Source organism: Neophocaena asiaeorientalis, unplaced genomic scaffold, assembly GCF_003031525.2.
Source record: "Neophocaena asiaeorientalis asiaeorientalis breed wild unplaced genomic scaffold, Neophocaena_asiaeorientalis_V1.1 scaffold52, whole genome shotgun sequence".
Classification (NCBI taxonomy): Eukaryota; Metazoa; Chordata; class Mammalia; order Artiodactyla; family Phocoenidae; genus Neophocaena; species Neophocaena asiaeorientalis.
The window spans coordinates 2,667,881-2,683,728 of record NW_020173927.1 but is presented as its reverse complement, the minus strand read 5'-3'; the positions used below and the strand labels follow the sequence as shown (position 1 = coordinate 2,683,728).

Here is a 15,848-nt window from a genome sequence, read left to right as displayed (position 1 = left end):
AAGGCAGGAGGGTGGGAGGAGTGACTTGGGGAGAAAAGTCTGTGCGTATAGAAGAGGCTTCATAGCTGTGTCCAGAGGTGCCGGGGAAGATGCTGGCTCCTGAGGAGTTTACCCCGTCCGGGAGGCATGGGCCCTTGACCATAGGCTCCTTCTGAAGCAGTTTTGATCTGTTCTTTGGGAAAGTGTTTTGTTTCCTCTGCCTCCTTGGACCTCGCCCTGCCTGGTGGTGGAGGTGATCTCCAGGAGAGACTGTCACCACCTGCTGGCCTGTCCCTCTCATACATGTCCTGGGCAGTTTGCCCCCAGGTGTATATGTTTTAGAGCCCAGAGCAGGTGTGCACTGAAGAGCGTGTTCCTCTGTTGACTTCCAGACATTTTAAACCTTTCGTGAGACCCCAATTGTTTTGGCGGAGAGAATGTCCTTTTTTGTTCCTTAGAGGCTGCCTTTTTTTCTGTAAGAACACAGTTTTGTGTGGGGCAGGTGTGGTCTGAATGGTTGCTTGGGCAGCTTTTATGAGGCCGGTTTTGGGTGCCTTTTGGTGATGATTCTTGTTACTGAGAGCATTTACAGAATAGCCTTTTACTTGATTTTCAGGGAAAAAAATTGTTTTTAAGTTAAATTGTCTTAAAGAATGAAAACCCACAGTAGAGTTGTTTGGAAAAACAATATCAGTACAAAATATAATTTAAAAAACAGCTTTGAAGTTACTTTGAATGCTTTCAGAAATTCTAGCAAATGTGATTTGGGGACCAAAAGCTCTGCCCATCCCCAGGCCCTCATGGGGGGACAGGGCCTTAGCTGGCTTCCCCTCGCGGTAGGCAGGTTTGGGGAGCACAGGTCCTGCAGAGAGCCCGTGGTTGATGCTCGGTCACCAGTGAGGCGCCGGGTCAGGCCGGCAGGGCCGGGCAGAGATGAGCGCTAGCTGTAGTCGGATCGGGGGGCGGCCTTGGGGGCTCATGGGGTTGATGCTGGGAAAGTCCCTTTTCTTCTCATCTTTACAATCTGGGGTTCATGATCTCCAAGCCCCTTCTGTGTATAAGGAGAAAAACCCTCTGTACAACTTGGGAAACATCTGATGCCTGACCGTGGAAAACGTTGCCTATTAAAGCACAATTTTCTGTTTTCTAAAGCACAATTAAATCCTTGCAGGTACCGATCATAAAACTCACAGACCAGGAGACGGAAGTTAAAGTCGACATCAGCTTTAACATGGAGACTGGGGTCCGGGCAGCAGAGTTCATCAAGAATTACATGAAGGTGCTGTCTCAGCAAGTTCGCACAGTAAAAACCAGGGGGTGATAATCTTTAACGCCAAAGACTGTAGCAGTTGAATTTATCCTACAGTACTGTTTCTAGAGACACTTCGAAACTACAGAGCTGTTTTGCAGATTTGCCTTCCTCGGCTAACCATTTCATACACTCGAGCATTATTTTAGAGCACTTTGTTGAAATATTCTTTCTAGTTATGACAAAATGACCATCCCTGTAGCTCAGCGTGCCTGATTGCAAGTTGAGTACATCACAGTGGAGTGCATGTAGATTTGCTTACTTTGGGTGGTCTCAGTGCCTGAGGATGGGACGCATTCACTGGACTCTGACCAGGTGTGTGGTGCAGTTAAACGGAGAGTCCTTCCCTCCTGTTGCCGTGGAGGTGGCGAGGCGACCCCAGCCCCATCATCTGGACCCTGCCTCTGCCCACAGTTGCGGGACCACGTGCTCCCCTTCCCTCTGCACCATCCTGCCTGCCTGAAGGGCCATTTCTACCCCAGCAGAGCAGGAAAAGCAGCAGGAGCTTCCACATCCCTCCACCCGCTTCTCAGCCCTTCTGCCCTCCACCCTTCGCCCTGCGTTTGGCGATGCTGCCTTCTGCTGGCCTCCTGCTGCCCCCCTTGCCCCTCTCACGGGTGCTTCTGAGTGCTGGCGTTTGCGCACTGCTGCTGGCGAGCGGGGAGACACTGGGAGGAGAGGCTCATTCTCTCCCCAGCCCCACTGGGCTTGGGGTCTCCATGCAGGCTCCCCACCTCAGCCCTGCTGAGCCATAACCTGGGGCGGGGGGCGGCCCAGCGTGGCCCTGACGAGCCCCTCACATAATTCATTCTCAGGCCCCTACGGTGTGAGGATGATTGGCCTCGAGCCTTCCGAGGGGCAAGAGGATGAAGGGAGCTTCCTGTCTGCCATGTGGAATTTGCTGTGTGAGAAGTCTTCAAAGCTACAGAATCTAACCAGATGATGTTTTTCTTTTGGAATTTGCAGAAATATTCATTGCTGCCTTACTTGATTTTAGTACTGAAACAGTTCCTCCTGCAGAGGGACCTGAATGAAGTTTTTACAGGTGGAATTAGCTCGTACAGCCTAATTTTAATGGCCATCAGCTTTCTGCAGGTGGGTGTGCTTTCTCTCGAGAACCCCTGACCCTGAGGCTTCCGTGGGAGTGCCCTTCCTTGACGCTCTTACCGGCTGCTTCATGGGTCCCAGCTCCTTGCTGTCCCTTCGGTATTCTGTTTGGTGTGGTAGAAATTGACTTCTAGTCTTCATCATAAAACTCTGTTTTGATCAATACTATTTCCTTTGCTCCTTCGTAGCTTATTTTTGTATCCGATTTAACTGTTGGAGGGATGGCTTATCTCGTTCTGTCAATCGGGTGTATATTGATCTAACCTTGAAGAAACACTCTTTATATTTAGAAAAATTTCATGCCTTGAGGGACAGTGAAACACTATTTTTCTCGGTTCTTGACTATGATTTATACTGCAAAATTTGTCTCAGAAAAATAGTTGGCTACCACAGAAGGTAAAAAAATACTCAAGAGGGCTTTTTTTTCTGAGTGATGAAAAGTCAGTATTTTGTCTTTAATTATCTGTTGCGCTTATTTTGTTGAGTACCATGGAAAAATCAATCAAGAGAGAACCTCCCTAAGTATTAAATGCTGTGATAAACTATACTTATACTACTTTTTAGACATATATTCTCTAAGTTAACGGAGACATGAATTGCCCCGTTGAAATTTACTGGAATGAAGGACTGTGCCTGTGTTGTAGCTGCACAGCACCATCCTCCATATTTATCAGTAGGTTTGCATTTGTGGTTTTATGTCCAGAATTTGGTCATTTTTCTCAGTGTCATTAGTACAGCTGACAGTAGGATTGCTGGTCACAGCGCCTTTCACCATGTTGATTTCCTTGGCATGTTTTTGCAGAGGTGCTGTAAGAACAGTGAAAATGGAGTTCCGCGCCCATTTTCTTACCGTTCTAATGACACTGCCTTGGCCTCCCCTTTCACCTCGGAGATGCTGCCCTGGTAGCCGTTCTTCCCGAGTTTTCGGACATTATTTTTTTTTTTTTACGGTACGCGGGCCTCTCACTGTCGTGGCCTCTCCCGTTCCGGAGCCAGACGCGCAGGCTCAGCGGCCATGGCTCACAGGCCCAGCCGCTCCGCGGCATGTGGGATCCTCCCGGACCGGGTCACGAACCCGCGTCCCCTGCATTGGCAGGCGGACTCTCAACCACTGCGCCACCCGGGAAGCCCCGGACGTTATTTTGAACAGAGCACGACGTTGTGCGCTTAATTTATCTCCTCCCGTTTTCCTGATTGAAACTCTTCCAGGAGCCTTGTAATGGACCACTGCCCACTTCTGTGGTGCTGGGCTCCCCATCTGAAGTGACCATGGAGGCCGCACCTGGCCGGGGCGGGGTGGCCGCTATCCCCTGCCCATCCCTCGGTGCCTTGCCCGCCCTGCCTCAGAGCCGTGACTGCTGTAGCGTCTGTGTTCATTTCACGGCTCATTGAGGTCAGGAGGCCCAGCCTTGCCCTGGGTGGGCTCTCAGCTGGATGATTTTTGACTAAGGCCAGGAAAATAAGGAAGGGAGAAGGTAAGGCAAAAGTAAGAATGCAGCATTGTGCCTTTGTAAGGTCTTCCGAACCCTGAAAACACCTGCAGGCTTTAGAAACCGTATTTCCTTGAGGAGCCCTGTGTCATAAACATTTTCAGCCCTTGTGCTTCTGCTAGGACTCGGACTTTTACGTCCTTTTGGACTTGACCGTCCTTTTCTTGATTGCTGCAGTCCAGTGTGACTTGCTGTGTGAGGGCAGTGCTGTCTGCTCGGTCCAGCAGCATGGCCATGTGTGCTTACGGGGCGCTGGCAGTGTGGCTCTAGCAGACCAGCAAACTGAATGTTTAATTTGTTTGTTTTAATTCGTTTAAATATAAATACTCACATACGGCTCGTGGCCGTCACAGTGGGCAGTGCAGGTCCCTGTTGCTCACATTCGTGAGCCTCTTAAGTTAGTGACACTTGGGTGGGGTCAGTAGACAGGGGCTTGGAGCTTCAGAATAAATCCATTACCCGCTTCAAGAACGCGTGGTGTGGAGCTGAGGCTGACGCGCACCCGTATGCCCGGGCAGGGGTGTGAGTTTGCTGTAAATATCAGGATGCGGTGCTGACTACCGTACACGGTTAACATTAACCGTTTCACGTTGCCCTGTGGTACTGTTCAGTCTCACACTGCCCCCTGTTGGCTGTATTTCAGAACAATGGAATTGAGATTAGAATCTGTGAAAGCACCTCCACCATCTAGGTGACTCTAAATTGTGCAGAATATGGTCCACTTATTTATCAGTGCTTGGGAATTTGCGGTTCATCAGATGTCTGTGTAGGAGGTAGCTATATGGGTTACAAATTTCAAAGAATTAAAGTATAATATAAAAATTCAGATGAGAAACTTTTATTTCTTTTGAGCACTCTTGATTGGCAAAAGATATCCAGGCTCTGTTGGTGCCTCCTGGCTGCCTCTGCGAGTGTCCTCACGGTGCTGGTGCGCAAGCGGGGGCCACCGACTGTGTGCATCCTTGGCTAGCTAGCTGATGCCACCTCGCACAGCTGTCCCTAGAGAGTGACCAGAATCCGAACAAACTGTGGATGCCTTGCTTTTACAGTTGCATCCAAGAATTGATGCCCGGAGAGCTGATGAAAACCTTGGAATGCTTCTTGTAGAATTTTTTGAACTCTACGGAAGAAATTTTAATTACTTGAAAACTGGTATTAGAATAAAAGAAGGAGGTGCCTATATCGCCAAAGAGGAGATCATGAAAGCCATGACCAGCGGGTACAGGCCGTCGATGCTGTGCATTGAGGACCCCCTGCTGCCTGGTAAGGACCCTCGCTTTGCACTCGCCCCAGCATGGAGGCATCGCGCGCCAGCTGGGTGTGGAGGGGCATCCACGGGCCCCCGCCGGCCCCCCCCCCACACTGAGCCGAGGGCACGTGATCTGATGTAGGCTCCTGCTGTACTAACAGAGTTAATGGTGGCATGTTCAGAATTCATTCTTAATGCTTCTAATTAACGTACTGTAAAGTTGCAACTTCGTTTACTTTCTGTAATCAGAAGAACATAGAAAGTGAGAATTAAGAAAAAAAAATTATTTTTTCTGAATAGAAAAGTGTTACGTACCCATCATAAACCATCTGCTTCCCAGAAGTTTGTCACATAGAAAAGTGAAGTATGCCATGATCCCCTCCCTTTTGATGTGTTTTTCTCCAGTTTTCCATACGTGGATATTAACATTGATTGTTGCCTCCTTATTAATTGAATGGCGTCACATAATACCAACAGACTGCAGCTTGTCATTTTATTTAAACAATGCACGCGAGACCCTTTTCCTCTGTGCATGGGGAGTGTTCGTTGTAAGGGCTTCCTCCTTGCAGACCCCGAGGCAGGTTAGGACACTTTACACCCACACCTTTGGTGACCGTCTTTTAAATCTTTGCCGATCTGATGAGACCGTGCAGTACACGTTGTCACGTACCTTACAGTTCTTTAATGATGAGTGAGGTTAAACACATGGTTACTATCAATTGCACAAAATGTTTATCGAGCATTTATTAGGTGACACAGTGTACTTACTGTTGGTGATAAAGTCAGTGACAGACAAGTGACAGGAAGGGTGGTGGAGATTGTTAGCTCCAGGTCCACTGCCGTTTGTGTTACTTTTTGTGTGAGCTCATGTGCTTTGTCCATCTGTCTGCTGGCCTGTCCTCACTGACTTTGTAAGGTCCTCTGTGCGTCAGGGAAGCCTTTCTTTGTTGACATGCTGTACTTTTGTCTCTTGTGTCTGTATTTGGTATTTTTTATTGTTTTGCTCCTGTATATGTTTTCCAACATCCTCAAATTTGTGATTTCTGTTTTGTTTTGTGGCTTCTGGGGTATGAAATTTATTTCTTAAAAATCTGTTGAAAGACTCTCCTCTGTGATCTGTAAACGCTGTAGTCCACACAGGTGCTTATCCCTCAGCCCAGTAGGACAGGTTTCTCTCACCGGTTTGTCTGTTTGAATCAGTTAAATGGCAGGCAATTCCTTGGTCTTCAGTGTTTGCTGAAATATAACTGAAAAGTGAAAACCCACACAGTTACTGGGTTACATTATTATTAAACCTGGAAAGGAGACAATTCCAGTACTTAAGGATATATCTCCTAAAAAACACCCTCACCTGAATTGTGAAGAGCGAGTTACGTGTAAAAATTAAAATTGGAAACCCTGCCATTCTTAACAAAAGTCACCTCCTTGCCTGTGGCTCTTGCCGACTTCAGTGGTGGCTTCGTCTTTATTTGCCATCCACCCAAGAGTTCGGCCTGGCACCTTCTGTCCTCGAGGGTTTGCTCCTTCAGGCCCCCTCGGTGCTGACAGGTGCGGGGCTCAGGCTGACCTGTCCTCTCGGGCAGGCCCTGGCCGTCTGGTTAAGGTTGTGCCTTGGCTCCATTGTGCTTCCTGCCATCCGGGGGGTGACCCTACCGTTTGAGGAGCTGTCACTCTGTCTCCATGAATGACGGCTCCTTTAACGGACATGGATCCTGATCTGATGGTGAGAGGGGCCCTCGGGCTGCAACGCCCCCAGCTGCCCACGGCGGTGGGCGCTGTGCACTTCCTGGCGCCCGATCCAGCTGTGCTGGGGGGTCTGGAGGGTGTTTCAGGGCTGGGAGCCTGTGTGGGAAAGGCTCACGCGAGAGGACCACGCGGCTGGGTAGCAGCTCCCACGGCAACCTTTCTGTTTCAGGGAACGACGTGGGCCGGAGCTCCTACGGGGCCATGCAAGTGAAGCAGGTGTTCGACTACGCCTACATCGTTCTCAGCCACGCCGTATCGCCGCTCGCCAGGTCCTATCCCAACAGAGATTCCGAAAGGTAGCCCTGTCCTGGGTGCCGCAGCCTCTGCAGCACCGGCGCCCTGGCCTCTGTTGTCTGTTGACGGGTGTGCCACCCTCTCTTGGGAGAACTGGGAAGTACTGGTAAAGGGAGGCCTTTCCACCCTCTCTTGGGAGAACTGGGAAGTACTGGTAAAGGGAGGCCTTTCCACCCTCTCTTGGGAGAACTGGGAAGTACTGGTAAAGGGAGGCCTTTCCGGAGTTCAGGATGCTCATCGTGCTCAAGGGTGGAAAGTTTTTATTTAGGGAGTTAACGTTTCCTCAGGGTGTTAGTTTTGGGGAGCTCATTTCTGGCTTTTAAAGCTGTGGCACGTGGTGCTTTTTCTCAGGCCGTCTTCAAAATGTGGGTGCTCAGCTCCGAGGGACACGTCTGCCCCCCGCCCCGGCCCCTTCCTGCACACTTGTCCCCCATTCCCCGTTTTGAGTGTGCACTCTCGTGGTGTATGCTTTGATTGGCGATGAGCAATATTTCTTAGCCCAGATGCTGCTGCTGTGGTGGAGGTGGAGGGACTTGGGGTGGGGGAGAGGGAAGTTGAGAGGAAGGCTGAGGTGATGGTCACCAGTGGTCACCGCAGCAGGACCGCCCCCTCCATCCTCGGCAGGTGATGGAGACAGTGGCCTCTGAGGCCTGGCCCCAGCGGTGGCGGCACAGGGTTCTGCGGCCTCAGTCCACTCAGCGTTTGCAGGCAGAGCTTTGGGCCCGTGCTGGGCTCTCGCTGTCTCGCCCGAGTGCTGGGAAACGGGACCCCTGTGGTCACTGGGGCTGGGGAGGGCGGGCTTCCCTACTCGACCCCGGGCTTCAGCAGTCTTTTGTAGATAGACATAGGTCCAAAGATTTCTGCCTAAGAGCACCCATTTTTTCTGTACTGTGATTGCAAAGTATGTTTGGGCTCAAACCCCGGAAGTCATACAGATTTGTAAAATTATTTCAGCTCTTTGCCCGCCTTTCGCTTAGTGAGGTTCTGTGTTAAAATGTAAAGTAGCTGCTGGGAAGGACTATTGACTGCCCGTGTCCTCCTGCTGCAGCACCTTAGGGAGGATCATCAAGGTGACCCAGGAGGTGATCGACTACCGGGCGTGGATCAAGGAGAAGTGGGGCGGCCGGGCCCACGCGCCGCCAGACCCCGGTGAGAGGCCAGCCCCGGGCCGTCGCTGCGCCCCCCGACCCGTCGGTGCAGCAGTGTCTCTTTGTCCCTTGGTGGTAAACTGTTCACTCCAGGGGGACCTCTGCCAGCCCCGGGCCGTCGCTGCGCCCCCGACCCGTCGGTGCAGCAGTGTCTCTTTGTCCCTTGGTGGTAAACTGTTCACTCCAGGGGGACCTCGCTTTCTGTGAGAGTTTCATTTAAAACTGTTAAGGTTAGGCCAGTGCTGTACGGTAGAAATAACGTGTGTGCCACACGTGCAGTTCTAAAGCTCCTAGTAACTGCATTGCCAGCGTGGAAAGAAGCAGGTGAAATTAATTTTGATAATATATTTTATTCAACTTCTAGTGTTCAGAATATTAACATTTTAACAGGTAGTCAATATACAGAGTTACTGAGATTTTTTTTTTCAGTACTGTGCCCTTGAAATCCAGTGTGTTTTTATACCTAGAGCACATCGTGATCAGGGTTTGTGCAATTTCCAGATGAAACTGTACATCCACGTTGCTCCAGGCCTATCTAAATGTTCTCCAGTAACTGAAGTGCAATTTTAAAAATTAATCGAAACGAAGTGAATTAGAAACGCGGTTGTCAGGCCCCTGAGCAGTGTTTAAGGCGCGGCGGGGCCCTCGGGCTGAGGTGCGTGACAGCTCTGTCTTCCCTCCACAGACGACAGGATTAAGACCACTGAGCGGACGGGCAAGTGCGAGGGGGAGCAGCCTCCGCGCCGGGACCCCGAGTCGCCCTGCGGCCCACGCCTGGCCCTGTCCCTGCCCAGCCCCCAGCTCCTGTCCTCCGGCTCGTCTGCCTCCTCTGTGTCCTCGCTCTCCGGAAGTGACATCGTGAGTGTTTCTGCTGGGGGTGTTTGTGTGTGTGTGGAAAACGCCCGCAGCAGTGAGTTTAAACTCTGCCCCCCTCGCTTTATCGCTTGCTCTGTGTGCCTGAGGCCACCCCGCGTGCGCGCCCAGCGGTCCCCGCTGTGCCAAGAGCCTCAGGTGGCGGGCACGCGGCCCCTCGGGGGCGGTGGGCCCGCGCAGCATGGCTGCCATGGATCGTGTCTCACCCACTTACTGAGAGATAAGACTTTGCAGTCTGGGCGTCTCTTCTGCATCTCCTTTACGTTCTTCTTCACTTACATTCTTCTGCCCAGGTCTTATGACTCGGGGGAGAACTGGGCAGACTGGGGCTGCCCACATCCCAGGACCCTGGGGGCTCACCCTTGGCCGCTCCCGTCGATGTTAGGGGCACGGGCCTCGGGTGCAGCCATCCTCTTGTCACCCCCAGGATTCGGACACGCCCCCCTGCCCGACGCCCAGCGTGCGCCAGTTCAGCCTCCAGGCGCCTGCCCCTCTGCCGGCCAGCCTGCCTGCCGCCCTGCCCGTGCCGAGCGGCAGACCTCAGTCGGCCACGCCCAGGACGCTGGTCATGGCAACTAACACCCAGGTACGTGGCTGGTGACTGCCTCGGGACCAGCTCCCAGCTGCTGCCTGCGCTGTAGGACTGGCTGATACGGTAGAACTTAGAGAAGCAACTTTAAGTCTTTGGAAGTTCCACTTCTGTCTTGAAGGAAATTCTCATCTTCTGTGGGTGGATAGGATGTAATTGTTGTTCAAGGGACGTCCGTGCAGTTGAGGCCCGCCAGGCCCTGTGTTTGCAGTGAGGGGACTCTTGGTTCCCGGGCACCGAGGTGGCTTTTCTGCAAGCGTGAGGCCACCTCCCTGGGGCCATGCTGAGAGAGGGACTCTGCTGCTGTCCCTGGGCAGAGACGGACACTGTCCTTGCTCTCCCCTAGATTCTCAGTGTTTACACTCTTACTAAGTTTTGATATAAACTTTGACTTTTCCACGTTATCCATTAGGCAGTATTTATAGGTTTTTTTTCTATTTGAATATGTCCTCTTTTAAAAAATTTAGACAAAATTAGAGCGTAAAAGTTAATTTTAAATATTTTAAATTTGTACCTACTTCCCAAATATACATCAATTACACGTACATAAAACCCGTCACGTTAATTGACTTCTAAAGTAGAACCTGTTTCTACAGTGTGGGGTATAATCTGAGTGTAAAGCAACGTGGATGCGTGCGAATGTATTGCCGAGTTCCTCTGCGTTGCTTGGCTCTCCATCCAGGCAGGGCGTTCTCGGGACACGCCTCAGGCCGCGGGGACTGAGGGCAGTGGGCCCAGGATGCGTGGTGGCGGCCATCAGCATAGCACCCCCAGAAGCCTTCAGTTGCTACGTAAGCGTGAAATGAAGAGGCAGGTGCCTGCGCTGTGAAAGTAAACTGCCACAGATGATGAACTTGGCTCTAACCTTTCCTTGGGCTCAGCTCCCTCGAGAGCTGTGTGCCGATCCATGCTGCCTGTGCTCTCCCTCCAGGATGCTGGGGATGTCGGGGGGATGGTCAGGGCCACATGCTGTGCCGGGTCCCATCTGTCACCCGCACGGACAGTGAGTGAGGCAGAAGCTAAGGTCATTCAAGTTTTAAGACGAGGCTCAAAGCCCACTTTCTCATTGTATTCCCAAACTTCAAACATTACTTCCAGTGGGGTAACTAAGGGAAATCCCACTTGAAAACCTCACGTGTACAGTCTCCCCTGCCCACTCGGGGTGCAGTGGGGACTTAGAGTTGGGGCCGTGAAGCCATGCCCCCGGGGGCGCAGAGCCCCCACGGAGGAGAGGCCGCGGGTGTGCTCAGGCCCCGGGGTCGGGGGGGAGGAGGTGTGAGGAAGGGGCACTGTGTGTGTCCTGCAGCCCCCGAGCGCATCCCTGAGGCCCCAGCTCCTGCTGCAGCCGCTGCCCCGGTGGCCACGGTCACGCTCCAGAGGTCTTTGGGGCAAATGCATCCACTTTTAAGACGAGAGCAGTGAGGTTGTTGAAAGTGAGTGGAGGGGCTCCCGCCAGCACCTCTGCCCCATGACGGGCCAGTGACGCAAAGACGGAAGCGTTGGGGACTCTGACGAGAGCGGGGAGGGTGTCCACCCCGTCTGTGGGCCTTCACTCGGGCCAGCCTCACGCCTGTCATCTGCCTTGCTGAGGCCTTTCTGGAGACCAGGGGGTACAGGTATTTTGATGACTGTAATGTTTTTGAATTGTTTGGTCTTCAGTGAATATTAAAACCTCACGACTTGGGTGACTGGACATACTTCACACCGTCGTTGCCGTTTCAGAGTATAGAATGTGTCCGATTCAAAATAAGATGTTGTAGTCAGGCACAAGCTAAGGGGCCTGTTTGCAGATGGCACCCTCGTCGGCGCCCATGGTAAGGACGGGCTGGTTTAGCCTGTGTTGCGTTGGTGCCTCATGGATGTCTCTGCTCGTTCTCTCCCAGACCAGGTTTACTATACCTCCACCAACGCTCGGGGTGGCCCCCGTGCCCTGTAGACCAGCTGGCATCGAAGCAGCTCCGGCGCTGAAAGCTGTCCACCACGTGTCTTCCCCGGCCGTCCCATCTGCGCCGCCCAACGCGCTCTCCAGCCCTCACCTGTATCACAAGGTATGAGTCCTGTCCGCCCGGGTCCTGGGTTCCCACCAAGCAGGTTTGTGATAGCCCGGTACTTAATGCTTTCTCCACCAGAGAGGGAATTCCACAGAGATTCTTTTTTTTTTTTTCTTCTCTGATCATTCAGCTTCATGTTTGCCTTCCCTTGTAACAAACAAAACTTTACAAGTGTTAAGAAATTATTTTAAAATTTCGTGTAGTTTAATTCATCATGCATCTCTTTTTTCTGTTGAATTTGTTAGCATAAAAATTATGTTTGAAGCGAAGAATATTTTGATTTCCCATTTTTCTGTTAATTTACACGCTAAAAGAACTTTGGTTTTCAAGAAGCAGATGATGAAACCAGGAACAATCACACCGTGAGCAGTGTTGTCTTCCCACAGTTTCACTCCCTCCCTGTTCTTTGCCGTGGGTGCCCTGGGCAGAGGGCCTGGCAGGGCCTGCGTGCGATTGGTTTTCTAGTGACCGGGGTGGGGTGGTCCCTGTGAATGCGTTTGTCCATTGCCCTGTGGCTGCTCTAAGTCCAGATCCCACACATTAGAAACTTGGTATCAGGAAGACAGGTCGTTGTTAAGGTGCCAGGATGTTGGAAAGAACCATGACCGTGTCCAGGCATGGGGGTCGGGGTGCGAGGCCCGAAGGCCAACGCGCCCAGGCTGACGGCGCTTGTCCACCTCCGCTCTGGTCAGCGCTCTCTGTTGCTTGTCTAATCACATTTGCCAGTAAGTTTTGATCCCTGAGGGTTGGCTCTTTGGACCTGTGTCACTGAGTCCTGCTTATCTTTTTCATTTAGAGTTAAGTAATAGAACGTTCCTTCCTGGATTTATCCATCCTGTCGCTACCTGGCTTGCTACGCTGATCTGTTAGAAATACTCAGGATGAAATTACAACTTTGCAGAGGGCAAAAGTGCTCTTCCTTAATAATAGCATTTTGGCTTTCCTTCTTAACCCCCTTCTGCTGGTTTTGCTCTGAAACCTTCCTGAGACCAGCCATGTGTTCCCTGGTCTGCTGTGCGTGGGGCTTGGCGGCCTGGGAGCAGCCTGCACACACCCCACTGACGTGGAACCCTCTCGTGTGTTTCCAGAATGTCATGGTCGAAGTCTGGGGGAGAAAGTGAGAGGGACCCTCTTATCTCTGCGGACACGTAGAAGCAGCTAGAAGTGAGGTTCCAGACGTATTTGGATATGAACACGTGTGGTTTGAAACAGGCCCACAGTTCTCGTGTTGCCAACGCTCTGGGTTAGGGGTAGTTCTCCGTGTCTGGAGGTAGCAACAGGAGTCCCTGTGAGGCGTGAGCGGAGGCTCGCTGTCGGTCCCGTCGCGTCTGGGGTCACGTGCACATGTGCAGCGGGCCACCGTGCGCAGCCTGCAGCCCTTCCGCGGGCCCGCAGCCCTTCAGACCCCCCAACGGGGTCGTGTCTCCTTCTCGCTCGGGCTCCCAGCCCACGGAGGCGGCGGGTCTCCACGTGGGCCCTGTCCAGGATGGCCTCCAACCCTGTGTCCTTCTTGGTCCCCTCAGCAGCACAGCGGCATGAAACTGTCCATGAAGGGCTCCCACAGCCACGGCCAAGGCGGCAGCTACAGTGCGGTGGGCAGCGGAGGGGTGCGGCCTCCCGTGGGCAACCGGGGGCACCACCAGTATAACCGCGCCGGCTGGAGGAGGAGAAAACACACACACACGAGGGACAGCCTGCCCGTCAGTCTCAGCAGATAATACTCCTGGAGGCGCCACCCGGCCCACACCTCCCAGACTGGAGCTGGGTGGCCTCGGCGCCCCCGGGACCTGAGACCAGCACCCGGCACGCCAGCCGGGCCCCCGGCGCCCTCGGCTGCTCTCTCTGCATGTTCCTTGTGTGGTGGCCACGTCCATCATGAAGAACGGCTCCCGTGCTCGTCTGTGGAGCCTTACTGGACGTGGACGCTGCCTTCTGCCTTCCCAGGAGTCTCCCTTCAGTGCTGGACCAGGAACTGCGGGGACGGACGGGGCCTTGGCCTTTCTCGGTACCGTGTCTGTCCTTTGCGTTGGTACTTCATTCCACGTTGTCAGAGCAACGGAGATCGAACCCCGTTATTTGTTGGGAGGTCATCCTTGTTTTACTGCCCTCACATTTTGTTTCAAATTTCAGAACTCTTTTTCTATGTAAATATTGGAAATTTATGATTTGTGCAATAACTCAGATATTTTTTATTTAATTTCATATTTTCACATAAGTTATATTTAAGGGAGAAGGGAATTTTTTTAAACGAGCTTAGATCCTTTCCCGAGTTGCATTTTCTAAGTTGGGTTCATCCTGTCGGCTGGTTGTCTGATGGGCGTTGTTACGAACACCGCGAACGAGGGGCTTGGGGCTTATTTTTATGTTCCTTCTTTTGGTCAGACGTGAGGCCTCTCAGTTCGTGGTGAAGGAGCCGAGTCTCCCCCTCACCCGCCCCCCCAGCGGGTTTCCGAAGGGGTTTGGCTCCGAAGCCTTCTGACCAGCTGCCCGCCGGCTCTGCCGTCCGGCCTGTCTGTTGTCTTGCTCTGACCGTGGAGTTTTAATGTTTTGGGTTTGGTTCTTTTAAACTAGACAACAGACCCAGCATTTAGAGTGCCAGAGTGTATAACTTTCTATGGGGAGAAAAGGTTGTCACATTATGAAATCTTAAGCAAATGTGAACTTTGAAACGCCTCAGTTTTAGTAACATAGCCTGTAAACGATGGGTCTGGTGAACAGCGTCACGGACAATGGTACCCAGTTTTAGGAATGTGGAGAAAGGAATTATGTTGATTCCATTGTGGAATCTGTAGCAGTATGCATTCGTTCTGTTAAGAGCAAATATAGGAGAAGCACTTGAGCTGCTCAGTGCGCTGTGGAGGGGTTTTTAACACATCACAGGAGAGCACAGCCCAGTGTCGGGCCCCGGAGCGGCTGGCGCCCGACTCGACAAGCATACAGGTATACTATGCAAGTGTGTTCTGCCAGGACAGCCACTGTCTTTGTTACCCGTTTTTGAACACTAATATACCCATCCTGCCTCACCCTGAGTTTTTGGAGCACCACAGGTGTCCTGGGAGTTAGGTGCCTCTTCTAGGTCATCCGACTCCCATTTTTAAAATGGGAGTCCTGGCCCTGCTGACGCTACAGGTGGGATGGTCTTTGAAGTCCACTAGCAGAGAAGGTTGGGACGAGAAGCTTACTGCCGTGACCCCAGTGACATGCAGAAGCGGGGCGTCCTCAAGTGGGGTCTGAGTGTAGAGAGCTTCACCGCATCTGCGGGCCCCCTGGAAGCAGGACTGGCCCCCGTGCGTTGAGAGCGGCTGGCCGCGCCTGCAGGGCTCCCTGGGAGGCTCCCAGAGCCGAGTAGCACACTTTGTCTGCAGTTCTTGATGATCGGAGGTTATCAAAAGTATTTAAAGATATTTAAATCATGAACCTATTGATAAAGAAATATTTATAAAAACTGATCCGTAGGCCTGCACTAATCTCTACGCGTTAGCAATATTGACTGTAACCCTCCTCCAAGGAAACGCTGCGGGGGACTGCGGGGTACCGTGGGAGCGCCCTCGGGTGTGCCTCGGGACCCTCAGTCCCTGACCCGGGCGCCAGGCTCCAGCCCCGTCACGGTGAACCAATGAATTGGCCCGGCCGCCTGTGGCCACGCGCCGCGGGCCTGACAACAGGATATCACGTTTCGATTTTTTGTGTGTGTGGACAACAATGTGGGAGCTAAAATTGACATATTTTTATGTAAAGTTTTTCTATTCTTTGATTTTTAATAAACTTTGGAAACCAGGAGGTGGTTGTGTTTGAGTGTGTCTTTCCTTGCGGGGTGTATGTTGTGTTACGGCTCCTGCAGTTTATGTTCTTGACTTCTCTAAGTTCGGAGGGCGGGCCATTGTGTTACCACTGGTTTCGGTGAACTCAGAACCTGGTGAGGTTGCAGGCTGAGCGCAGGAGAACCAGACCCGCCACAGGCTAGGCTGGCAGGGTGCGCCAAAGCCATTTAAATGATGCTCTTTGTGCGCGGT

At 52.2% G+C, this 15,848-nt stretch overlaps 1 protein-coding gene across 3 annotated transcripts in view; it reads left to right on the top strand.

The window, feature by feature from the left end:
- The window catches only part of TENT4A (terminal nucleotidyltransferase 4A), an 18,950-nt gene extending 3,337 nt beyond the window's left edge, over positions 1-15,613 (top strand). Inside the window, exons 4-12 of one of the 3 annotated variants that reach the window (XM_024752514.1) lie at positions 1,151-1,258; positions 2,255-2,383; positions 4,935-5,148; positions 7,050-7,176; positions 8,223-8,323; positions 9,008-9,180; positions 9,623-9,781; positions 11,668-11,832; positions 13,359-15,613. In XM_024752514.1, coding sequence (XP_024608282.1) covers positions 1,151-1,258; positions 2,255-2,383; positions 4,935-5,148; positions 7,050-7,176; positions 8,223-8,323; positions 9,008-9,180; positions 9,623-9,781; positions 11,668-11,832; positions 13,359-13,553 — 1,371 coding nt within the window. In that variant the 3' untranslated portion in view covers positions 13,554-15,613. The other 2 variants (XM_024752515.1, XM_024752516.1) reach the window with 2 other exon arrangements.
- Positions 15,614-15,848: the final 235 nt, after the last annotated feature.